General features: G+C 35.5%; 1 protein-coding gene across 5 annotated transcripts in view; it reads left to right on the top strand.

Annotated features, from left to right (window-relative positions):
- The window catches only part of LOC121370968 (protein mono-ADP-ribosyltransferase PARP4-like), a 78,908-nt gene that overhangs the window by 26,446 nt on the left and 26,243 nt on the right, over positions 1-26,219 (top strand). For all 5 annotated transcript variants that reach the window (XR_005957761.1, XM_041496535.1, XM_041496536.1 and 2 more), the window contains exons 3-28: positions 327-525; positions 821-963; positions 2,017-2,154; positions 3,296-3,457; positions 4,539-4,676; positions 6,104-6,274; positions 6,987-7,147; positions 7,618-7,755; positions 8,685-8,783; positions 9,247-9,430; positions 10,609-10,756; positions 11,881-12,014; positions 13,213-13,437; positions 14,998-15,162; positions 16,044-16,157; positions 16,605-16,742; positions 17,718-17,904; positions 18,858-18,931; positions 19,538-19,725; positions 19,920-20,019; positions 20,521-20,691; positions 22,165-22,245; positions 23,022-23,102; positions 23,584-23,685; positions 25,361-25,492; positions 25,957-26,073. Coding sequence is in view for 4 of the 5 variants with exons in the window: in XM_041496535.1 (XP_041352469.1) it covers positions 327-525; positions 821-963; positions 2,017-2,154; positions 3,296-3,457; positions 4,539-4,676; positions 6,104-6,274; positions 6,987-7,147; positions 7,618-7,755; positions 8,685-8,783; positions 9,247-9,430; positions 10,609-10,756; positions 11,881-12,014; positions 13,213-13,437; positions 14,998-15,162; positions 16,044-16,157; positions 16,605-16,742; positions 17,718-17,904; positions 18,858-18,931; positions 19,538-19,725; positions 19,920-20,019; positions 20,521-20,691; positions 22,165-22,245; positions 23,022-23,102; positions 23,584-23,685; positions 25,361-25,492; positions 25,957-26,073 (3,690 nt within the window). In the remaining variant the exon portion in view is untranslated. The remainder of the gene's footprint in view (positions 1-326; positions 526-820; positions 964-2,016; positions 2,155-3,295; positions 3,458-4,538; positions 4,677-6,103; positions 6,275-6,986; positions 7,148-7,617; positions 7,756-8,684; positions 8,784-9,246; positions 9,431-10,608; positions 10,757-11,880; positions 12,015-13,212; positions 13,438-14,997; positions 15,163-16,043; positions 16,158-16,604; positions 16,743-17,717; positions 17,905-18,857; positions 18,932-19,537; positions 19,726-19,919; positions 20,020-20,520; positions 20,692-22,164; positions 22,246-23,021; positions 23,103-23,583; positions 23,686-25,360; positions 25,493-25,956; positions 26,074-26,219) is intronic.

The raw sequence follows: 26,219 nt of genomic DNA, 5'->3' as shown, positions 1-26,219 counted from the left end.
ATTAAAAAAAAAAAATCCCGACTAGTCTAGACGCAATTATGGTTTGTTCACGTACTGTAAAGATATTTTATCTGTACTGTTATTTTACTTATTTATTTAAACATTTTGAAATGCACATTCTTGTGACACATTAGTATCACAGAGAACCAGTCATCAAACATGACCCTAAGCTTTACATTAAAAGTATAATAACGATTTAGATAGTAGCATGAAAATAATGAAAATAGAGTCAGGTACATCTGTACTATGTGATTAATGTTAATGTGATATAATTCCTTCAATGAATAAATTAATTAATGTGAGTTGTCTTTTTTTTGTATGTTTAGAGTACACATGTTGTTGGCAATGATCCTGAAAAGTATGACATTTCTTACAAATGTCAAATGGCTGCCAAGTATCGGATTCCAGTTGTCTCCCCTGAATTTATATGGAGTGCCATAAAAATGGGAAAACTGCCAAATTCTGATGACTACATAATTGGGGGAAGAAGCAAAAAATCTGATTTTAAATCTGGGAAAATTACAGGTAATATTTAAATATAATTTGTATTAACGTATTGCTTTATCTTACTATTTTCCTTTTGGATATATTTAAGTGGATATATTTGTAAGTATAATGCACAGATGTTGTTCTAAAGCCTTTTAAACATAGTTATTTCTGTGATTGCAATCAATTAGTTTGATATATAATGGATAAAGTAATCTATTTTTAGCAATGGTTTTCAAAGTATAATATAATTACTGTTTGGTTGTAATATAATATAAGAAATTGTTTGTTTATCTGTATTCAAAGTTATAAAATATTTCTATTTATTTCTCAGCAAATCTCTCAAACACAGCTGAGAAGAAGAAGGCAAAGTCTTTGTTTTCTATCAAAGGCACCAAAGTTTGGAAATTTGGTGACAAGGATGCACCATTTTTTGATGAGACAACTTTTGAGATTGCTAAATATGCAGCATTTCAGGTGAAGTTTATATTGCATAAAAAGGTGTCTGAATTTCATTGTCAGTTAGCAGGGAATTTCTTTTTATGCTTGTATGATGTATCCCACTACAGTTCAAGGACAAGGTTTTGGCTTGGGCACACAAGTCTTGTGGTTGGTGATAGTGGGATTTTGCTCAGTCGGTAGAGCGCTCACCTGGTGTTCTTGGGTTCGAGGATCAAACCTCCATGATGGACTCATCTGATTGGGTCCCCCCCCCCCCAACATCCCAACCAGTGCCCCATGACTGATATACTCCTATCAAAGGCCATGGTATATGTTGTCCTGTTTGGGAAAGTGCATACAAAAGACTCCTTACTACTGCTTGGTAGTGGGTTTCCTCTGAATACTACGCGTCAGAATTACCAAAAGTTAGACATCCAGTCGCTGATGATTAATTAATATTCTCTAGTGGTAAACAAAACAAAAAGTAAATTTAATTTGTGGCTGGGATGTTTTCAAAGGACAGAGGTCAGTGTGAAATATAGGAAACTGCTTTTCGCCATAGAGGCTGCTACTACCATCTAATATTCATTCATTCATTCATTTGTAGTTATTTTTGTGCTTACATCCCATTATGGTTCTAGCACACTGTCCTGGGAACACACACCTCAGTTATCTGGACTGTCTGTCCAGTACAGTGGGTTAGTTGTTAGTGAGAGAGAAGTCAGTGTAGTGACCTTCCATCTACTCATAAAGTTGTTAAACTCGCTACGGGTGAGAGCCGGTACTGGGAGCCGAACTCAGTACATACCAGCCTTATATCTGATAGGTTAACCACTAAACCACTGAAGCTGGTTCCATATATATAATAGCAAGGTATCTCTAAATATGCACTATTCCACATACATGATATTATTATAGATTTAAATTACCGGTTATAGAGTACTAGTATTATTTACGAGCAGTCACTATTACACACGTTTGCATGACTATCTCAACATTGCATTATACTTGTTTATTTTAGTATATTGTAATTTTACACAGTTTGGTACATTTAAACAGTCGGTGTAAAGGTTATTTTGTCCCTTGCAGGGTTATGACAAGAAATCGGAAAGCCATGTGTTTCATGTGCTAGAGCTCCAGGCTGCCGACGTGACATCAAAGAATGCTGAGAACAGGGAATTCAAGTTCCGGGTTTTCACACACTACGGCTCCATCCAGAAGATTCAGGTAGCTATTATCTGTACTAGTTACACACCATTACTGTCATTGTTTTACAACCAGGCAAACCTCCATTTACATGCTTATATTCACTGAAGGTTCAAGAATGTCCATCCCAATTTGCTACCTCCAGGATACATTAGTTGTATCGATTTGGACAGGGTTTTTTTTACTCCTCATTGTTACCCTTTTTTATTAGTCTATTAGTCCCCTACAGGTCCAACCAGAGGGGACTATAGGTTTCATCTCCATCCTTCTTTCTATATGTCTGTCTGTCTGTCCATCCGTCTGTCCATGCGTCTGTCTGGGTTTTTTCACAATGCCTTGAGATACTGAGTTAAAATCTTGTGTATAGCTTTATCATGTACTGTTCAGATTAAGTTTGACTTTCATGGCAATTTATTAATTTGTGACAGAGTTATGGCCCTTGATCTTGAGATATGAAAATTTGTTAGGACCTGCAGCACACTCAGAATGCTTGTTTCTTTGAAGTCGATATATTTTCTTCCTTTCTGTGTGTACCTGCTATTTTCCAACCTATTCTGTTTTCCATCTCCACATCACAGTTCCTGTCTCTCTAACTGCAAGCTATGATGGGTTTTTTTAATGATATCTATGCAACTTGCCTGCTATTCCCCATGAATCTTTGTTTATTGCTTAGTCTGCCATTTCTGAGAGTGTTTGGTAGTCACTCTGTTTAAGAGTCATTGCAAACTTCTACTATACTCCTCATCTACTGACCATCATTAGTTGGTGCAATGAGGCATGTGGTAGAGAGCAAGGAAGTAATTGAATGCACAAAGAATGAATGAGTGAATTAATGGATGAATGAATGAATGAATGAATTTTTAATGACACCCCAGCACTTAAAAATACATCAGCTATTAGGTTTAATGTAAAGGTAAGTAAGATGTATGGAAGTACACAAAGACAACATCTGCAAAATAAGTTGTAATAATGGTCCATGTTATAATAGTAATCAAAATGCTTAAACATATAATATATTGTCATTTTATACATGAAAAAATAGATTAAGATTTACAATATATTGCAGGTATTCTCTAATAAATAAATTCATTAAATAGATAAATCAATATGCAAATTAGCAAAAATGATCTAAAATGGAAAACATGTTTGTGTTAATTTTCAGGAAGGTAACCCAGGAAACCAGGAGTGTCGGTACGCTCAAAACGCTGATGTGGCACTTGCTATATATGGTCAGCTTCACAAGGACCTCAGTAATCCTACAAGAAAGATGGAACTTGTTCAAGGAAGTTTACCAAGAGGCATTGGTTCTGCTAAACTCCAAAAGGTATTGCTTGTTACAGCACTAAATGCATTTTTTGGTTTACAAAATAACTATCTCAAAAGTTAAGATCAAAATGTTGATTATTTGATAACTGAAAAATAATTAATTGCAAGAATAATGTATTTGACAAAATATTTGTCTCACCTTTACAAAGTAAAAAGCTAGCTAAGATATAGGTACTACCTTTCTAACAGTGGCAGTGAAATGGTTAACTTTTGTATTAAAATTTTGCATTTAGATCAGTTTCTCACAAGGGGGCGAGACGTAGCCCAGTGGTAAAGCGCTCGCTTGATGCGCGGTCAGTTTGGGATCAAACCCCGTCATTGGGCCCATTGGACCATTTATTGCTCCAGTCAGTGCACCCCGATTGGTACAGCAAAGGCTGTGGTATGTGCTATCCTGTATGGGATGGTGCATATAAAAGATCCCTTGCTGCTGATCGAAAAGAATAGCCCATTAAGTGGAGACAGCAGGTTTCCTCCCTCAATATCTTTGTGGTCCTTAACTATATGTCCTACGCCATATAACCGTAAATAAAATGTGTTGAGTGCATCGTTAAATAAACCATTTACTTCCTTCAGTTTCTCACAAACTATACGTCTTAGCTTAAAACATATTTCTCCTTCAAAAATCCATATAGACGGTTGAAAAATGTTCCTCCGAAGTAAAAAGCTAGCAGTAGACAAGTAACCAATATTGGGATGTTGTGAGAGTACATCGAGTGAAGGGAGTGTTAGTTAGGTTTATATAAGTAAAATAAATCAAAATTTAAAGCTACTGCAACATAAGTCCAACCAGTATTAATGATCTGAACTTAAATATGAAAACGGTACATAACACTGCAGAGTTCGATACTGTTAAAATTACAGTATGTCACATTAATACAAAATAAAGGAGTTTGGTATCTAAACCCAAAGTATCTTTCGTGACTTATCAGTAATACCGTAGCCTATTAGACACCATGTTTAAAGATGTTTCATAGTTAGCTTGATAAAAAGTCAAAAGATATAATTTTGATGTTTTCAGAGCACTGGTATAATAACACATTCTAATTAACCATTTGTTCACTTATCACTGACAACAGATGGTTTCCGAGATGATGGTTGATGATGAATCACTAGCGCCCCCTGTTGTTGACCTAATTGAACACATTTGGCGAGAGGCTGCGGGTGAGGTTGAAGAGATTATTGCAACTCCAGTGAGCAACATCAAGGTGGAACAGGTTCGTACTGTGTGAATGTTGTAAATCATGGAGTTATTATATATTGGTAGATAAACACTAAAATGTGTATGTTTATTAAATTAAATGTATCTAGTTATATAACATTTTTGAAAGTTCACCCATCATACACAAAATGTGAATTATTTTCATCAGCAATACTTCAGTTTCATCTCTTATGAATAAAACAAAAGAAGTCAGGTGTTTTAGTTAGTTTTTTGGGTTTTTTAGTTTTGTAGTCTTGCTAGTAGAAGCTAGCCATTTTTGGTTGATAATTAGTTCTTTAACTGCAGTACCATAAAAACAACACTAAAAATATCCATCACAGTGTAGATCTTAGGAAGTTAGGAGTTTAATAGTGTGAACAACAACTTTGATTGTTTTATGGACATAACATGACGGTTCAGTGTAATAATTGAATTTTCCACCATTTTTTTTAGCTGAAATTAATTTCAAGATTTATAGTAGATAAAAAAATAAATCTGATCTATCATGAGGTTCTCCTGGAGATGGGGAAATCCTAAGAAGAATAACAAAATCTGTTTTCTTTAATGACACCACTAAAGCACATTGATTTATTAATCATTGGCTGTTGGAAAGAAAGAAGTGTTTTTATTTAACGACGCACTCAACACATTTTATTTACGGTTATATGGCGTCAGACATATGGTTCAGGACCACACATATTTTGAGAGGGAAACCCGCTGTCGCCACTACATGGGCTACTGTTCCGATTGGCAGCAAGGGATCTTTTATTTGCGCTTCCCACAGGCAGGATAGCACAAACCATGGCCTTTGTTGAACCAGTTATGGATCACTGGTCGGTGCAAGTGGTTTACACCTACCCATTGAGCCTTGCGGAGCACTCACTCAGGTTTTGGAGTCGGTATCTGGATTAAAAATCCCATGCCTCGACTGGGATCCAAACCCAGTACCTACCAGCCTGTAGACCGATGGCCTGCCTCGACTGGCTGTTGGATGTCAAACATTGGTAATTTTGACATAGTCTTATAAAGATGAAACCTGCTACATTTTTCCACTAGTAGCAAGGGATCTTTTATATGCACCATCCCACAGACAGGATAGCACATACCACAACCTGTGATATACTGGAACGAGAAATAGCCCAATGGGCCCTAGACCGACTGCACATCAGATGAGTGCTTTACCACTGGGCTATATTTCCCGCCCCATCCTAAGAAGAAAGATTACTGTATGTTTGAAATACGCCTTGGTGCATTTCAATCAGAACAATTCTTTGTTTGGCATTGGAATCATATCTTTACTGATGGGGGTCAGTTCTTCAACCCATTGTTCTTCCAATATAATCTCAGCTATTCAAACTACAACTCACTTCAATTACTTGTGAAACATTATTGTTATATTATATTCTCAATAAAGGCTTAATAAAGTTTGCTTTATTCTACCAGGTTGAAAAGGCTGAAGCCATCTTGCTTCAAATCAGAGAAGCATTTGACAAATCGTCTGAGGTTCAGAAATTGCTTGTTGATTTCTATGACACTCTAAAACATACCAGCGAACAGCCACAAAACACAACAGTCACAAAGGCCTGGCTAGCAAAGAAGCAAGATCTTTGTCAGGTATGTAGCAATGTTTTTTTGTATTTTTTGGGGGTGGGGGGGTTTCGTTTTGTTTTTTTGTTTTTTTTGTCAGATGATTTTAACCCTTCTACAATTAAACCTGTGTTAAGCAACTATGAAATAATTTATAAAGGACGTTTATGGTGAAACACGTGACTGCTTAATACAAGATAATTTGTATTATGGTAGCAGGGGCATTGTGGGGTCGGAATCAACATGTGTGGAGAATTTGAATAGCATAATATTGCACTGTAAAAAAAAGAAGTTTTATCCTATTCATCTGGGTAGGTGATTTGTAAGAACATCAAGGTAGTCTCTTAATGTGAGTGGCCACTTGAACTGGTTTAACTTACTGACAAATGCTAGGTTTGCCTGTCAGCAGACTATTCTAACTCATAACAGATGTTTGATCCAACCTCATTGTACAGTATCTAAACATAGTTATTATAATTGTTTAAAAGAACATTAGTACAGTGTAGTTCATGTTATTATGTAGGATTGTAATTGAGCGTTCAGCTGGAATGACAAATGATTTACTTTGCATATTGATGATTTAGCAAGCAGACCTTTGTTTCATGCACTAGACTGTGTCATATTTTATATCTGTTTGCTACTTTTTTCCTTTTCATTTTAATCCAGAAATGCTAAATGTTTCATACCTAGAATGTTTTTGGATCTCTTTATAAAGAAAGCCTTGTTTCCTTTATTTTAGCTTATTAAGGATATGGTCTCTGTAAACGAGGCTACGAACTGGTCAACCCGGAGCAGCGTGGAGGCAAAGTATCGAGCACTGAGGTGCAGGATTGGTCATCTGGAAACCCATGACAGCCGGTATAAAACGGTCAAACATCTTGTCATGTCATCAATCATTGGGTGAGTATAATGAGAAAAGATGCAATGCAATACAGTATAAAACTTTTTTTATGGCAACCGTTGTATTTGTATGTTCAGACTGGTTAAAGGGAAAATATTCTCATTAAAAACATATATGAGAACAAGTTATAATAACAGTCAAGAAAAGCTGGCTAAGAGGTTTATATAATTACGTGGAAAATTTACTTGTTCTGATGTGTTCTTAGAAATAAAAGCAGGATTTGATAATGATATATTTTTTGTATTTCTGAGTGCACACAGGTGTCTATCCAAGACAGCATAATGTATTCTTCATATTACAAACCATAGTACAGTTCTGTCATCTAGTTTAATGGATTCACATGACATTTTTTAAAATTCAACTTACTGTATTTCTCTTAGTGAATCTTATACCAGTTAAAATAACATCTAATTAATGTTGGAAAATCAATTCAAACAATGTTAAGTGTGTGTTTGTTTAATGTTTTTAGTGATCTCACAGTTGAAATTAAATCCATCTATGAAGTTCAGAGGCCGATTGAAGATAACAGTTTCCTCCAAGAAATGTCCAACAAAAGGCTGCTTTTTCACTCATCCAAGACTGAAAACTTTGTTGGAATATTTTCAAGGTAAAATATTTATTCTTTTGCCAGTAAATAATTATGTATTGATATATATATATATAGGACTAGAACTTACAAATTAAGAATATTTTGCCTCCAATAATTTTTAAATTTTAAACCAGTAGCTTTTGTAAAAAAAATTTAAAAAACTAAAATTATTTATTAAACCAAAGACAATAATTTGTATCCAGCAGTCAATAATTACCATTAGTAAAGACTCTGATCTAATGCAATTTATATTACAACTATGACAATTTCCATTGGTGCTGTCATTAAATTAGACTTGGGCTTAGGAAACTTTTAAATCCGAACTCAAGACTTTAGCAAAGTCTTCAGATTATAACTATGAGTACCTGTTATTTGAATGGGTGAAAATCTAATATTTAAATGGTGTTCAAATTATTTGTTACTAAAAACTGAAACACTATTTTAGCATTCCCAATTCTTTCTGTATATCAGTTTGAGGCAGGCAGCAAAAGAGATATTGAAAACTGTCTTCAATAATAATCCATAGTTCCATTTTAACCTTCAGAATATGGCTTTTTGTTGTTGTTGATGGAGCAGGAAGGAAGGAAATGTTTTATTTAACGATGCACTCAACACATTTTATTTACGGTTATATGGTGTCAGACATATGGTTAAGGACCACACAGATATTGAGAGAGGAAACCCGCTGTCGTCACTTCATGGGCTACTCTTTTCGATTAGCAGTAAGGGATCTTTTATATGCACCATCCCACAGACAGTGTAGTACATTTGATATGGCCTTTGATATACCAGTCATGGTGCACTGGCTGGAACCAGAAATAGCCCAATGGGCCCACCGACGGGGATCGATCCCAGACCTACCGTGCATCGAGTGAGCGCTGTACCACTGGACTACATCCCGCCCCCGTATTTTAGAAACTTAATACTCATGAGTCTTGTTTTTACAGAGGACTGTTGCTACCGAAGATAGTTGTTGATGATTTTGGTGGAACAAGAACGGATGCCGGCACGTTGGGCAGTGGGGTATACTTTGCCAGTGCTGCCAGGTGTGTACCATTCTTTGTTTTTATAGTATAATAAAATATTATGATTAATTAATATTTTATAATATTGATGCATATGGATACAAGCAATAGCTAAAGTGAATGAAAAGACAAGGGAAGGAATATCTTGTTTAGTGATACCCCAGCATACTTTAATCACCAGCCACTGGAACTGCCACATAGGCTATTTTTAGCAATTTGAAGCAATGTTTTTGTATGCACATCACCACATACAGGACAGAACATACCATCTTTGATATACTAGTTGGGGAGTCCATGGAGTCCAAAAAAGGGTTTATATTTTATGGTACAAATGCTGTCACTCGGCTAGATCCATAACTGATGAAATATATATATTTTTAAATAATGGTGAAAAGATGATCTGATAAACCTACAATCAGACTGTCATTAAAATCATAAATATTTCACAGACAAAATTGATGTGTTTCAAAAACTTTATTCCCAGTACAAGTGCAAAGTACTCTCATCCCAGCAAGACCAAAGGGACACGACTCATGCTTGTGAACGAAGTTGCTTTGGGTGGCTGTCTGGATGTGTTTGAATACAACACAGAGCTGAAGGAACCACCAGAAGGCTATAACAGTGTTCATGGAGTCAGGAAGAAGCACAGCATTGATTCACAGTTTAAGGTAAATTATTCTATCATTCACTGTGCGTAAACACAAAGTATTGAATCTTAGTTTATACTAAATGTCTTCAGGAGTCACTCCATCACTCAATGCATTTAAGCACTTCCATTTTAAAATAATATCATTTATACATATGTTTGATACCATATGTGTATTTTCTATTTGTTCATAAACGTATGTATTGTAATTCTGTATTGTTTGTACCTGAGGGCCTCAGGGAAGATTACCTTTTGCTAACTGTTACCCTCACTAAATAAAGAATTTAGTAGTAGTAGTAGTAGTAATACTAGTAATAGTATTGTTGCATTTAATTTTTGTCTCACCTTTAAGAAAGTTAAAAGGCTAGATGTAAGTATTATTTTTCTGACGGTGGTGGTGACAGTGACAGTATCAACTTTTGAGATAAAAGTTTAATGTTAAATCTTCGTGTTTAGATCAGTTTCCCACAAACTGTAAGTCGTAGGTCAATGAAGCTTGTACCGAAATTTTTTATTGTAGGAGAGACATTTAATTCCACAGAATTTTAGTCATTTCATAGAATTAAGTATATTATTTTGGACAAACACAGAGTTGTAGGTTAATGGTTAGTTGTTAATGAGAGAGAAGCTGGGGTAATTGTTTTATGCACTTCTCCATTGAACAGTTAAAAATCTTTTTGAGTCTGAGCAGGTACTGATAATCCAAGCCATTGAATAACCTATCAGCTTTTTAAAGCCAGTGGCTTGCCTCTTTAAGACAGAACGCTCTGGAGAAGTCAGAGGTAGCATCCACAACAGGCATGCTTGAACAGTTCTTTAATAAAAGCAGTCGCTTGATGCATGGTCCATTGGGATCGATCCCTGTCGGTGGGCCCATTGGGCTATTTCTCATTCCAGCCAGTGCACCACAACTGGTACATCAAAGGCAGTTGTGTGTGCTTTCCTGTCTGTGGGATGGTACATATAAAGGATCCCTTGCTACTAATGGAAAAATGTAGCAGGTTTCCTCTCTAAGACTACCATTAGTGGCTTAATGACTATGCCATTAAGTGTGGCACACAATTTAGCCTTGGCAGAGGTGGGGGTGGTGAAGGAGGAAATTAGGGAGGTATCGTTTGAAGTTATTTCTTAATGTGTGAAATACAGGAATTGCTGTGATTCCTTGCTGATTGGATGTTATATTTGAATATTTTGTTCTAGGATGATGAGTACGTGGTGTACTCTCTCAATCAACAACGGATCAAATATTTGGTTGAATTTGCTTTGGCTGGAGACACATTCACCAGCATCAATGTGTCTGAGACAGAGACAGATATGGAAGACGTTTCATCGGGAATCACTGATATAGGTCAGGCTTTTCAAATAATATATTTATAGTAGTATTAACAATTGATACCTTGTGCATTTTAGGGATTTTATTAGTGCTTTATCTCATTTCAGTTATCATTACAAGAATGTTATTTATAATTCTCAACCATTTTTTCGGCTTTAAATAATTGCATCTCAAAATCGTTTTTCAATTTAAAAAACAATGGTCAGTCATTAAAGTTTAAGCCTAAATTAATTAGGTGTTTTTTTCACACTTGTAGAGACAAATATTTTTAACAATTTTTGAAAATAATACTTTGTTTGTAAGAATATAAAAGAAATTACCTAGTTTTACTATAGGTAGATTACATTTTTGTTGGGAATTTAGTTTCTGAAAACAAAATGTTTATTATTTCTAATAAATCTGTTTTTTATAATGGCTTTCAAAATTTTCTTTTGTTACTATATTAAACAAAATCAGGGCCCATGCTTATAAAACTTATGAGTTCAGACTGAATCTCAAATAACATCACACACATGCAATTTGTATGGTGTTGTCATGACATTAGTGTCTCAGACTCGATTAAGAGTCTCGAGTCTAGACTCTGAAAGTTTTACAAGCACCAGGCCTGGTAACACTGTTTATCTACTGAACACGGATTGGGGTTTAGCTCAGTTGGTAGAGAGCTCGGCTGAGGTGTTTGCATTGTTTGAATGAACCACCACAGTGGACCCATTCTCAGATTGGGTTTGTTTCCCCCATCCCAACCAGTGCACCATGACCGGTATATCAAAGGCTGTGGTGTGTGCTGTCCTGTCTGTAGGAAAGTGCATATAGAAGATACCTTGTTGCTGATGGGGAAATGTAGCAGGTTTCCTCTGAAGGTGATGCCACACGATACGAGAATATACATACGAGAATTGCCATGAAAATAACTGATTGACAAAGCAAACATTATGATTTTGTTGGTTGCTAAGCAGTTGGTTATTTGTGACTATTCTTGAATGAGGCAATCATATTATGTGGTATTGCCGTAAGACTACAAGTAAAAAAAATCACCTAATGTTTGACATCCAATAGTCAATGATTAATAAATCAATGTGCTCTGGTGGTGTCGTTAAACAAAACAGACTTTATATACTGAGCATTACATTTCCTATCAGATTTACGAGATGTGCAAGGCGTTGAGGATCCGCTGTCTAAAGTGAAGGCTGGTTTGATATGCGACAAACACGAGAATGCAGTTGACCTTAGAGGTGTTCATATTCGGGCCAGGCTTGTCGATCTGGCTGCGGAGGTATAACTTTGGTTTAGTAGTCACATAATTAATCTTGTTTATGTGCATTGTGTCAGCTGTACTGTTATTCTTTGTAGAAATTAATTATCAAATCAAGATACTTAGTTTTTGTTTAAACTTATGAATCGTGACAAATTTGTTTTTAGATTTTAGTGTAAAAACTGTTTATTTTTATGTTTTTGTTTAAACTTACGAATCGTGACAAATTTGTTTTTAGATTTTAGTGTAAAAACTGTTTATTTTTATTAAGTGTAATTGTTTTAATGTTATAAAAATTTACTAGTTCCCCAACTTTACAGATGTAGATGAATTTTTGATTGATTGATGAATTTAAGGATTTTTGTCTCTCCATTATGAAGTAAAAAGGCAGGATATAGGTAATACTTTCTGAAACTGGCGATAGTGGTAATGATGTCAACTTTTGCATTAAAATTTGACATTAAAGTTTCACATTAAAATTTCACAATAAAGTTTCACATTAAAGTTTCACATTAAAATTTTACATTAAAGTTTCACATTTAGATCAGTTTCTCACAAACTCTTAAGTCCTAGGTCAGTGAAACTTGGTTTATAGTTTCACCTATGGATGTTCATCACAGTGAGCTGAAACTTGGTTTATACTTGCACCTATGGATGTTCATCACAGTGAGCTGAAACTTGGTTTATAGTTTCACCTATGGATGTTCATCACAGTGAGCTGAAACTTGGTTTATAGTTTCACCTATGGATGTTCATCACAGTGAGCTGAAACTTGGTTTATAGTTTCACCTATGGATGTTCATCACAGTGAGCTGAAACTTGGTTTATACTTGCACCTATGGGTGTTCATGAGCTGAAACTTGGTTTATACACAGTGAGCTGAAACTTGGTTTATACTTGCACCTATGGATGTTCATCACAGTGAGCTGAAACTTGGTTTATAGTTTCACCTATGGATGTTCATCACAGTGAGCTGAAACTTGGTTTATACTTGCACCTATGGATGTTCATCACAGTGAGCTGAAACTTGGTTTATAGTTTCACCTATGGATGTTCATCACAGTGAGCTGAAACTTGGTTTATAGTTTCACCTATAGATGTTCCTTACAGTGAGCTGAAACTTGGTTTATAGTTTAACCTATGGATGTTCCTCATAGTGCACCAGAAACCTTTGTGACAAGCGAGTCCTTTAATTCCACAAAATTCTTGTTTATTGTAGGTGATAGTGATGCAGGAGTACTACAACAACCTCGATGATGCTGTTGAAGCCAAATTTATTTTCCCGCTCGACGACATGGCCGCGGTGTGTGGGTTTGAAGCATTCATCAACGGCAAACACATCATTGGAGAAGTGAAGGAGAAGGAGATGGCTCACAGGGAATACAAGAAAGCCATCAGTGAGGGACATGGAGCCTACCTCATGGACCGCGACGAAGAGACACCCGTAAGAATCTTGATCATTGCATATGGTTATGAGTATTTAATTTTAAATGTATTTAATAGTAATAATATTTTAAATAATAATAATAATAGGTTAAAAGGCCTTGAATTTGAGGTGCAGTCTTGAAAAGGTCTTGAAACTGAAAATTGCCTTGAAAAGGCCTTGAATATTGTAGTTTGGCCTTGAAAAGTCCTTGAATTTAGTAGATAATCATATGTAGTGAATTATATATTTTAATAAACTTATTAATATTATTTGATATATTAAAAAATAATAATCCACAAATAAACAGTTGTTAGCTATGAAAAATTACTTTAAAATCGATGACGAAATTGTTTTACACAGTATGAAATAAAGAGTTATTTCCCTTTGACAGTTGGTAATTTCCATGCCGTAACATGCCGAAAGCATGTATGCAAATGGCGGCAACAGAAGCCAGTTTTCCTGTTTCAAAAATAGGTACTACTTGTAAAAATGGGAAAAACTGTTTTTAACCGCTAGTGGTTATCCGAATATGACTGGGTTAGAGAATGCAAAGTGGACAATAGAAAGGCGGTGTGTTCATCTTGCAAGAAAACGTTGGATTTATCTAAAATGGGCAAAAGTGCACTTAAGTCACATATGTTAGGAGCCTTGAAAAAGGTTTTTGCTGACTTGAAAAAGCCTTGAAAAGGCCTTGAATTTTAGTGCTGAGTGGCTGTATGAACCATGTTAAAAGGCTTCATCACAGAAAACCCTGGCAATTAACCACAGTAATCAACAATGCTGTGGAGATTGCAGGCAGTGTTTTCAATTTTCTGTGGCATTTAATTAGTTTGCCATGGAACTTAAACTTGTCTCTTACACGTTAACTTCAAAATGCCACAATGGAGATTATTTTTCCATGGCATATTGTTTGCTGTGGCCATTGTGGATGTGCAGATAAAATGCCACGGTTGACAGAGCACAATGAAGATTTGTGTGTAGAAGATTGATAATTATAATAGATTAGCATAGTCACTGTAATTTTATCACTTTGACAAAGTCAAAACGACAGATACAGGTATTACTTTAATTTGCAGTTTGGCTCCAATGATAAGCTTTTGTACTCACTCCATTTCTCACAAGCTATAAGGTCAAGATGATAGTTGCACTTTTGAATGTTCATTTAAATGCTGCTTTTTTTAATGTTTTTTCAAATGAATTTGCTTTTTTAATTTTTTTACTTAATCTGAAAAAAAAGGAAAAAAGAACTAGATTAATCATGAATGTTACATCACAAATTATTTCTTTCTTTATCAAATTAGCTTGTGGTCTTGTTGTGATAGTAGTACTGTAAGTTGTAGTAATAAAAATAATTATATCACAGAATATTTTTAAGAATCTTAATGGGTCATAGGACCTGTGTTGTGAAAATAATGAAAGAAACTAACAATGCTGAATATAAGAATGGTAACTCATGGGATCAGAGCATTGGATTTCATCATAAGATCCCAGGTTCAAATCCTTTCAGTGGAGTTCAGTAGTCTGTTACGTGTAGCTAATGAATGTTATACTCCGCTAATGAACGTTTCTCTGTTTCAGGATATTTTCACAGTAAGTGTGGGAAACCTGCCACCGGGAGCCTGCGTTCTCATCAAAATCATCTACGTTGCCGAACTACAGGTGGAAGGGGAGGTAATCAACTTCCGGCTGCCTGGAAGTGTGGCACCGTGGAAGGAAGATTCAGCAACAAAAGAAACAACACAGGTGAATTTTTGAATCGGGTACAAGTTTGTTATTTATGAGTCAGACGTCATTATGGAATATAGTCTCCTGTCAGGTGAATTGCCGAATTGAGTACTAGTTTGTTATTTATGAGTCGGACGTCATTATGGAATATAGTCTCCTGTCAGATGAATTGCCGAATTGGGTACAAGTTGCGTATTTATGGGTAGGGCTTCAATATGGAATATAGTCTCCTGTCTGAGGGATGTGCAGATAATAGGTGCTTAGCTGCTAAGTGATAAGGGTAGTCTATGTGGCAGTAATAGTTTTTTTTCCTCTTACCTTATAAAATTTGTCATGGGCCAGAATTTATTAATTATAGATTAATCTAAGTCTTAAATGCCTAACGACCGCCGGTAGTAGGGGTGCATAGTAGGTGGTTACAAATGCATCTTAACAATGCCAGAAGTAACTACTGAACACTCCCCGAAATGGTCAGACTAAGTCCACAGCTAAAAGCTGATGGGGAATGGCAGGTGTATGGCACCGATAGCCACAAGAGACAAGCACATGGCGCAGTTGGAGAGACAAGGACTGGGATGTGGAGATGGACAGCGAAAGAAGTTGAAAGATAGGAGGAGTTGCCAGATCGGAAAGAAATGAGATGGAATTCAAAGGAGAGAAAGTATAGCAGTGGGATTAAAAGAAAAGAAAAAAGAAGTCTTAAATGCCTACAAAATATGAAGTGTGCACGTAGCTAAACACCTATATTTATCATAAATTATTAAATAGACACAGCTGTTTAGGAAAGTTACACATAAGTACCTTTTTGGAATTCCTGTCATTTATGTTCGTCACTAAAATAGCTGTAGTTTACAGTGTACTTGGGTATCATTTAACAAACATTCCTTTCTTTTCCGTAGACCGAGTTGGACACACACAAGGTTGAGACAGGGAAAACGACAGTCCAGGTTTCCATTGACATGCCATTTGACATACACAGTCTGGAGTGCCCTACACACAAGCTCAGGATTAAGGTGAAATAGCATATATATATATTATGTAGCTTATTACTATACCTCTATTTTGAAAGTTTGGTGAATAAGCAATTTATTTTTTTCTGTGATCTTCAACGACTATTATTGTATTATAAAATAATTGTATACATATAAATTGCTGTGGTTAAATATACTTATCACTTATTAAAATCAATCTGATTGCTGAAAGATTAAGACTGCTTTCTGTTTTGTGCCATTCACATTGTTAAGCAGTCAAATGTATACTTAACTACTTTATAAATAAATATTTATTATATTGGGCATGTAATACACTATCTTACAGAGTTGATTCAACATAATTGTGTATCAAGTGATAAACATGTTCAGTATATGTGATAAATATGATAAAAACATCCATGCTAGACACAAATTTAATATATATATTTTTTATGTATGACAGTGTAATTCTTTTTTTCTTTCTGTCAGAAAACTGCCACAAAAGCTGTAGTTAAAATGAAAGAAGGCCAGTCTTTTAAAGATGGCTTCCAGCTGCTGATTGGTCTAGCAGAAATACACGTGCCCAGGATGTGGGTTGAGAATCATCCCACGAAATCAGATCACCAGGTATGTTTCATTCCTTTATCTTGTTAAATGTCCTCTCATTGGTCTTGGACAGATTACCATTCTCAATGGCCTAGTGGTTATGTTATCAGCTTTATAAATGTCTCAGTGGGATGATTTAAGGCCATCACGCTGATATCTTTTCCTCTAACCATTATTGACCTCTTTCCTAAACAGTTGGCCTAAGCATTCTTAAACCTTTGGATATAAATGGATATAAGCACAAAAATAATTATGACCTTTTTAAAATATTTTTTTATAACTGGGTAAGTTAGTGGATGTGCTCAAAATTGGCATACTTCAACTTTTGTAGGATGTAATTCTGTGTCAAATGGTTGATTGATATGTCTGAATAAGATTACTATCGTATAATCGTATAGAACAGTCGGTTCATACACGTGCTGATAAAGATATCCTGAAGTCAAGTTTCCTTCATAATGGCTTGTACCGGTTAGCACATTAATAATGCTTCATGTCATTTTTAAAATAAAAGATTGGAGGGAGCGTACTGGTAGGTTATATATATATATGAGTTTTATATTTCTCCTTCACCCCCCTCCGTACATAGAACAAAATGACAAGTAAGTGGCATACTGTGTGGTGCACATACTGAAATACCAGTTTATTCCATAATAAAAATTACATACTTCAAAAGTCTAAAAATACACACTCTTACAACGTAAACCGTCTAAACAAATTATAATGGGCTGTTACCCCTCCAGTGGCTGTTCACCATCAGCGTATTCTCATGGTCCACCAACCTATAAAAAGACAACACAAATTTAATGTGAGATATACTTTCAAAACAGTGTAAATTGCGTGCACCACAACCAAGATGATAAAAAACAGATTATGTTTTTTTTATGTTTTTGTGTCTTTGTTGTAGGCCTGCATGTTGACATATTACCCTAAGTTTGAGGCAGGAGCACACATTGTGTTTTTGGGGTTTTTTAAAATGTTTTTGTGTCTTTGTTGTAGGCCTGCATGTTGACATTTTACCCCGAGTTTGAAGCAGGAGAGCAGGAAGAAGTAGAAATTGTTTTTCTGTTGGATCTGTCTAACTCAATGAAGGGCCAGGCACTTGAAGATGCCAAGAAGATTCTGCTTCTCACACTAAAAAACCTGCCATCTCACGCCTTGTTCAACATCGTAGTGTTCGGAACAGGTTTCTTAACCATTACATTTCTTTGCTTGTTTGTTCATTCGAAGTTCATTTCATTTCAACTTATTTTCGTGCTTATATCCAATTAAGGTTCAAGCATGCTGTCCTGGGCACACAAGTCAGCTATGTCGGGTTAGTTGGTTAGTGGTTAGTGAGAGAGAAGAGGGTGTAGTGACCTTACACCTACCCACTGAGCCCTTAAGAACTCACTCTGGGTTGGAGCCAGTACCGGGCTATAGTCCGATAGCTTAACCACTGCACCACCAAGGCCGGTTCATAAGGAAGTTCATAAGGATTTTTAAAAGTGTTTAATATTAAAATCTAATTACAATACGTGATTGACTTTCAGTAACTGCATAGATTGTTAGCAGATTCTCATGGTTGTCTGTAAAAATATTATCAAAAATGTGATTTACAACTGGGGTTTGTTTTTGCATGAAATATTATTAGTTAAAAGTATACTGAATTTGATCTAAAATGCTCAAAAATTAATTTTTTAACTCTGATACAGGTTTTTAAAAGGTCATTTCAAATTTTATTTTTACATGGTATCACATTCCTGGATTATCTTTGACTCACTGTTGGCATATCAATAGATGGTCATATTTGTTGTCACCAATGGGATACATTAAAAAATATCTTGATTGTATAATAAAGCTTATTTAGTCTGTCATGGTATACTGGTAGCATTTTTTTAACAGTAAAGTTGTAATTACCCTGCACCCTCTCACACTTACACTGTTAATGATGGTTCTGTTTGACCAAGTGGTAGACATTTCATGGCCAAATATGTTGTTTTTAATTCAGAGATCAAATAGTATCTGTCACAATGTTCATAAATAATGTTTAAAATTCATTGTAGTCTATTTTTATAAGTTACATATTATGTTATAATAGTTTTAGAAGTGCCTTTGGTCTTTTTTAAAAATGTAATATATTCTTGGTACTTGTTTCAGCCTACAGGGAGCTGTTTCCTGTGAGTGAAACCAACACACCAGCCAATGCTTCTCGGGCTCACCAGTTTGTTATGGTAATGTCATTTTTCTCTATATCATTTTCATTAATTGACTGAATTCACCGAGACATGTCTTGAAGTGGAAGGTAGATTTCGGTTGATCAAGACTGAATTATTACATTGATAATAATGAGCATAAAGTCAGTGATTTTATTATTTGTCATTCTCATCCTTGAAAGTAAATATGATCAATAACGGGAACTGATTAAGTTGAAGAACTCAAAATGTTATAGATTACTCCAGATTAATAATACGAAATCAAAACAACAGTTTACAGAAAAAGATCAAGCATAACAGAATTAGCATTGTAACATGACTAGTTTTATACATTGCCTTAACTTGCTTCTTTTTTTTTTACAGCCATGATATGATTTTACTTTCTCTTTTTTTTTCCACGGCCTTCTTATTTAAAATCATGTTTTCCCAAAATTATGATAAATAGTATAATGTTGAACATTTGTTGATTCACTGCAGTACTCGACAGCTGTTATTTTCACTGTAATGACATTAATTTTCAATAATGATTTTGCCCTGTATATTTAATTTAAAAAATTTGACTTTGAAATTCATTTGCTACATTAATAATACATTATCTCTTTACTTTCGGTTTGATTTATACAGAACTGTTCAGCTAACTTGGGGAACACTGAGGTTTTCAGGCCACTGCATTCGAACTACCTCCTTTCCTCGGAGAGTTCCATCAAAAACATCTTTCTCATTAGTGATGGCCATATCAACAATGAGGACATTGTCCTGAATGCAGCTCTCAGCCATTCCACACACACCAGGATTTTCACTTTTGGAGTCAGGTAATTATATTCAGTTTTTTCTTTTCCTTGCTGCTAATCGAAAAGAGTAGCCCATGAAGTGGTGACAGCAGTTTTCCTCCCTCAATATCTGTGTGGTCCTTAACCGTATGTCCGACGCCATATAACCGTAACTAAAATGTGTTGAGTGCGTCGTTAAATAAAACATTTTGAAATAATATTTTGACTTATTTCAGCTCAACATCCAATGTGCACTTACTGAGATCTTTAGCAAGAGTTGGAGGAGGAGCATTTGAATTCTTTGACAGAAAAGCCAAGTCTAAGTGGGAGAACAAGGTAACATTCTCAGCCCTTAACGCAATCACACTTTTGACAATTTTGACAACTTTGTAGGTTTGACTATTTGGAGATGTAGCTCAGTGGCATAATTCTCACCTTAGATGTAATGGGTCATAGTATTAATCCAGTTTGGTTGACACGTTGGGTTCTCTCTCATTCTGACCAGGACCAGATCTAGCTCAGTCTGTAAAACGGTCGCAAGAGGTGCTTGGTTCATAGGATCGATCCATGTTAGTGGACTCATTGGGCTTTTTCTCATAGCAAACCAGTACTCCATTACTGGTATATCAAAGGCCATGGTATGTGCTGTCTTGTCGATGGAAAAATGCATATAAAAGATCCTTTACTGCTAATGGAAACCTGTAGCTGGTTTTCTGTAAGACTGTGTTCAAAATTACCTAATGTTTGATATCTAATAACCAATGACCAATGATTAATAAATGAATGTGCTCTAACAAAACGTTTTAGGGTTTTTTTTGTGGGTTTTTTCATTTTCAGGTAAAAAATCAGTTATCAAAGGCAGCTCAGCCAGGTCTGACATCTGTGAGTGTTGAGTGGCGACAGTTTGATGAAGACCCTGCCAGCCTACCCCAGGCCCCTCGACAAATTACTGCGCTCTTTAGTGGGTCACGACAAGTCGTCTACGGATATGTTCCAAACTGTACCATGGTTCGTATTTACACGCTACTGTAAATATTGACGTCATGTGGCTGTACTTGCACATACAAAGTATACTGGTTTTGATTGGGTTTTGACTCACCTTTACGAAGTAAAAAGGCAAGATATATAGGTATTACTTTTCCAGTGGGCGCAGTGACGGCGTAAACTTTTGCATTAAAGAATAAATGTTACAGTTTCACGATTAGATTAGTTTCTCACAGACTATCGGTCCTAGGTAAGTGAAACTTGGTTTATAGTTTCTTCCATGGACGAAAAACATTTATGGTATGCGGTAAATTTAATTTCAACAAATTCTTGTTATATATACTGGTTAGTAAAGCTATTCATTGGCAAATATGAATATTTCTTTCAAGAGAAATTTGTATACAATGATTAGTACTTATAGGCAATGGTTAGTACTTGTGTACAGATACAAATTAAGCCTAGTTTATATGCATCATATTTTCCAATGGGGGTTATCTGCCCACTCGGGTAAATTTGTCCCTAGAGGCAAAGGGCAAAATTATGTCGCATTTATATGATTCATAAAGCAAATTTGTGGATTATTCCATGACAGAATAAAATTAATACACAAATTCATAATTAATTTGTGTATGACATCATCATTAGAGTAGTCTATGGCAAATGGAAAGAAGCAGCATCAAGTTGAATTTAATCATATCTCAAACATTTGATGATGGTTAGTGGAGAGACCCCTGGTATCGCTAAACCAGTGTTTGACCCTCTTTGTGAAGTTTATAACTATTAAAATGCTGTGTTGTTTGTGTCCACTGCGTGGTCCTGTTTTGGGAATGCTCAATCCCAACGGCTTGGAGTTCGAATCCAGGCCTTAGCACTACGTCATTTGTAGTGCTTGTGCAGCCTTGAGTTGATAATGCATGTATATTAACATAGTAACTGACACTTGCAACACTTGCAACATTCTGAAATGTACAACTGTCAATGTGTGTATTGTTAAATTGCAATGGAATATTTGACAGTGTGCATTATCCTAGATAATACATAGTTAGCTGTGTGTTCATGAAAAATAATCTACATCTAGCACAATAGTGTGACGTCAGAAGTGTGGTTTAAACTTTTTAAATTGATTGTTGCTCAGTAGATTACATTAATTTTGTGAAATTAATAGCTTAGATGTTGTAACTATAGCTTTCAGGTTATATGTTTGGTGTTATAGTATATATGTGATGAAATATTCACTCACTAATAAGTCACATAACTGCAAATTAATTTTAACACATTTCATTGATTTGATTGATTTTATTAGAATTATACAAAATACATTTAATTAAAGCATCAACAGATACTACCGTTATTTATTCAAACAGCATAAAAATAGTGGGGGGGAAATTCCTTTTTTCCCCATATATTCTAAATGCATGTTTAATGATAGGTTAGAAAACCTCCAGCAGGAAATAGTATGAGTACAACCAGTCTTTGATGTATTCTGTTTATTTGCAGGCCACATTGAAAGCTGTAGTTGGTGGACAAGAAGTGTGTACAGTTGTATCAACCTCAGATCTTGGCATTACAAGGGGACTGGTAAAAGCACATATCATATATATAGGGTGTATACTACCAAATCAGATCCCATAGACGACAATAGTACCATATGTGGCAAAAACTCCTACCTACAGTGTATCAATCAACATAAACGCCCCGGATATAAATACTACCACTCCTCACCCTTAAAGTGAATCAGAAAAATTGGGGGTCAAGCTGCTAATTTCTGAGATGATGGGTAGCATCTATGACTACCCTAGTTCCGCATAAAATTTGAGTACTTTTTTTTTTTTACAAGTACCCCATTAATGTTTCAAGCACAAGGCTTACAGCGTTTCAATACATAAGGCAGTAACTCATATACTAGGTATTTTTTATTTAGTGCATATCATAGGTCATGGAACGTACTGTCCTGCCTTTGAGAAAGTGCATATAAAAGATCTCTTAAATTGCTGCTAATGGAAAAAAAATTCAGATTTTTTTTAAGACTGTTTGTCAGAATTACCAAATGTTTGACATCCAGTAGCCAATGTTTAATAAATCAATGTAGTCTAGTGGTGTGTTTAAACAAAACAATCTTTATCTTTTAGATATAGTGAGAGAAGAAACTTGATTCGGTCACATACACTTACCTAATGCCATCAAGAGATCCTTCAATTTGAATGCACTTTCCTAAAGACAACAAAACATATTACAGTTTTTAATATGGTAGCTCAGGGGGGTAATTGTTGAGAAGGTTATCAAAATATTTTAAAAAGTGGTCCACCAATTATCAGGTTTTGAAGAGCTAGCACTTCTTCTCCTTTCTGTTTCAGACTGTTCACAGGCTGACTGCCAGGGCCATAATCCGAGACTGGGAAGATGGCATGCTTTCTTCAGACCGCACCAGACATGAGGTATTTGGCTATTTTTGCTGTATCGTAACAAACAATCAAGGTTTTTTAATAATGCCTTGATATATTGAGCTGAAATTTTGTATATAGCTTTAGCATGTACTGTTACAGATCAAGTTTGACTGTTGTGGTGATTTACTCATTTTTTACAGAGTTGTGGCCCTTGAATTTAGGAGATATGAAAATTTGTTTTCTAGACTTTTTTTTTTTTTTAACAATACCTTGATATATTGAGCTGAACATTATCATGTACTGTTACAGATCAAGTTTAACTTACATGGTAATTTACCCATATTTTACAGAGTTATGGCCCTTGAATTTATAAGATACCAAAACATTTGGGCCCAGTAGGGGACATGTATTGCTTTAGCAGTACTCTAAGAATGCTTGTTATTTTAGAAGTTTTTAAATTTAAAATGTCTCTATTTTCAGTAGGTGATTTTTGTTTCATAATAAAATAATTATATTCTGTTTTGCTTTTCAGATTCTAAAAATGAACTTGAAACCATACATTATTGACTTGAGCACTGAATATTCCATTGTGACACAATTCACAAGCTTTGTGGCAGTAGAAAAAAGAGATGAGGTCAGTTGTCTTTAATTTAATTGCACTGAACATGCTATTTTGGTGGGACGCTCGCCCATTAGTAAAGCCTGATGTGCGGTCGATTTAGGATCAATCCCCATCAGGGAGCCCATTTGGCTATTTCTTATTCTAGCCAGTGCACTATTATTGGTATATTAAAGGCCATGGTATATGCTATCATATCCAGGCCTTGACCTTAACGTTTTTCAGTGGTAGCACCCTGGGATACCAGGTTATAATTAAATTTCTGTTACATTCATTACAACGTAACATCATCCCATTGGTCCAGACGTAGCAATGGGAGTTTGTTAATTTTTCAATGATCGTAAAACTTATATCATGAGGGAACGCCATATCTGATGATGTCATTTTATATGGGCAAGTTGTCTTATTGAGCGTTATTGTTTATGGATAAAAAATAATTCAAAATAAAGTTAGACGTTTTAGTGTTATTATTAGCCTGTATGATTCTAATTTAAATATAAGTATTGTCTGTTATTTGTTTTCTGTTCATCTGGTTATGAACAAAAGAACCCCAAAAAAATCATACGCAAACTTATTTGAGAACGCCTTCGCCGATTCACACAGTTTGCGGATGATTGTTTTTTGTTCATACCCCAATGAACGTAAAAGAAATAACAGACAATCCTTAAATGAAATCTGGTAGCCTTCAGTAAAAATTGGAACAGTTAATACTTACAGAGACTCGTGGTATGAGAGCATGCACATGAATGGTTGAATTTCAGACACTGATGAATGAAGCATCCTGTTGATTGTGGAGTAAATGGATGTGCCCCCAAAAAAATCTGGTAGCCCAGAGGACTACCGGGTTTAGGTATCTGGTAGCCCGAGTGAGAAATCAGAAGTCAAAACACCCCCAGGCTACCACTAAGGTCGAGCCCTGATGTCTGTATGATGGTGCATATAAAAGATCCCTTGCTATCAATGGAAATTTTTTAGCAGGTTTCCTCTCTAAGACTATGTCAAAATTGTCAAATGTTTGACATCCAATAGTCGATGATTAATAGTGGTGTCGTTAAACAAAACAAACTTTAACTTTAATGTGCTATTTGGATTACTATGCCTTCAAGATTCATTCACCATTGGCATAGATGTTTATGTTCAGGTCTACTTGATGTTTTTCCATATTTAACTGCTTTTAAGAAATTATATTATATCACCATGAATATAGGAATGTCAATTTTACATTGGTTTAGTGGTGACAAATATGTGTCTACATTGTGTTTTTACCGTAGCATTTTATCTCTGTTTCTGACTGCTAGATCAGTCAGACTTAATTTTGCACACACACACACACACACACACACACACAGACACATGCACGCACACATGCATCACAAACACACACACACACACACACACACAGACATATGCACGCACACATGCACACACACATGCACGCACACATGCATCACAAACACACAAACACACACACATGCAATTTTATTCAATTATGTATTCATATATTCATTGGCATGATCTTGCATTTCGATCTATGTTAAGTGTTCAGGGTTACCAGGGTTTTCTTTATATCTGTTAATTGGACCAAACTTTATTCATAATAAACACACATGTTAAAATTAAATTGTCACGTTCAAGGTCATGTGATAGCCTTGTGAGACGTTTTACGTAATTTGTTTTACGACCATCACAGGATGAAAAAGCAGGCAAGTGGACAGTAACTGGACCAACCATCTCAGAGCTGGTATCCCAGGAAGTGGTTGATATGTTGCCGTACATGTCGTGGGAACTGGATGCGAAAGCAACCAAAGAGGACCATTATGAGGTCAGTGCATCCCATGTCATCTTCAGGTTCACTTACCAGTACTTGATTGGGACAGGTCTATCAACAGCTGATGGCTTGTGTGTGTGTGTGTGTGTGCACTCTGAGATGTTGTTCGTTCATTCATTCTTATATATAGTAATTGGTAGAATGCTAACCCAAAATGTAATGGTTTCAGTGTTGGTGTGTCTGTTTATGTGTATATGTCTGTATGCATGTGTGTGTGAGAGAGAGAGAGACAGAGAAACAGAGAGAGAGAGAGATGCACAAAAACATGTAATGGACACACAAAATGATACATGGTGAATCAGACATATTGTCAGATATACAGAGACTAATTTGCGACACCAATTAAACTTTGCCAGTATAATAGTCCTGCACATTTTCCATGTTTTTCTGTATCATTCTTTTTCACAAATATGAATTTAGTTGGTTCAAAATATTTGTGAGCTATGAAATATTTGTAGGAGATGATTTCCAAATTAGAATTGTCTGTGAAAAACTGTACTGATGAAAAGACTGCAACAGAAATTTGGAATGAAGTCCAGAAAAAACTTGAGCCAAGTGATCCCAAAATTATTGAGGTACTGCATTATAGTTTTGATAAATGTAATCGACATCATGTATCTGAATCTGAAAAAGTAGTCTTTAAAAATCTTAATAAATCAATGTGCTCTAGTTGTGTCATTAAACAAAATAAGCTCTTCTCAGTTTTTTTCATTTGCATCAC

The sequence above is a fragment of the Gigantopelta aegis genome, chromosome 4, assembly GCF_016097555.1.
Source record: "Gigantopelta aegis isolate Gae_Host chromosome 4, Gae_host_genome, whole genome shotgun sequence".
Lineage (NCBI taxonomy): Eukaryota > Metazoa > Mollusca > Gastropoda > Neomphalida > Peltospiridae > Gigantopelta > Gigantopelta aegis.
The sequence above is the reverse complement of the archived record's forward strand: the minus strand, read 5'-3'. Positions and strand labels throughout refer to the sequence as shown.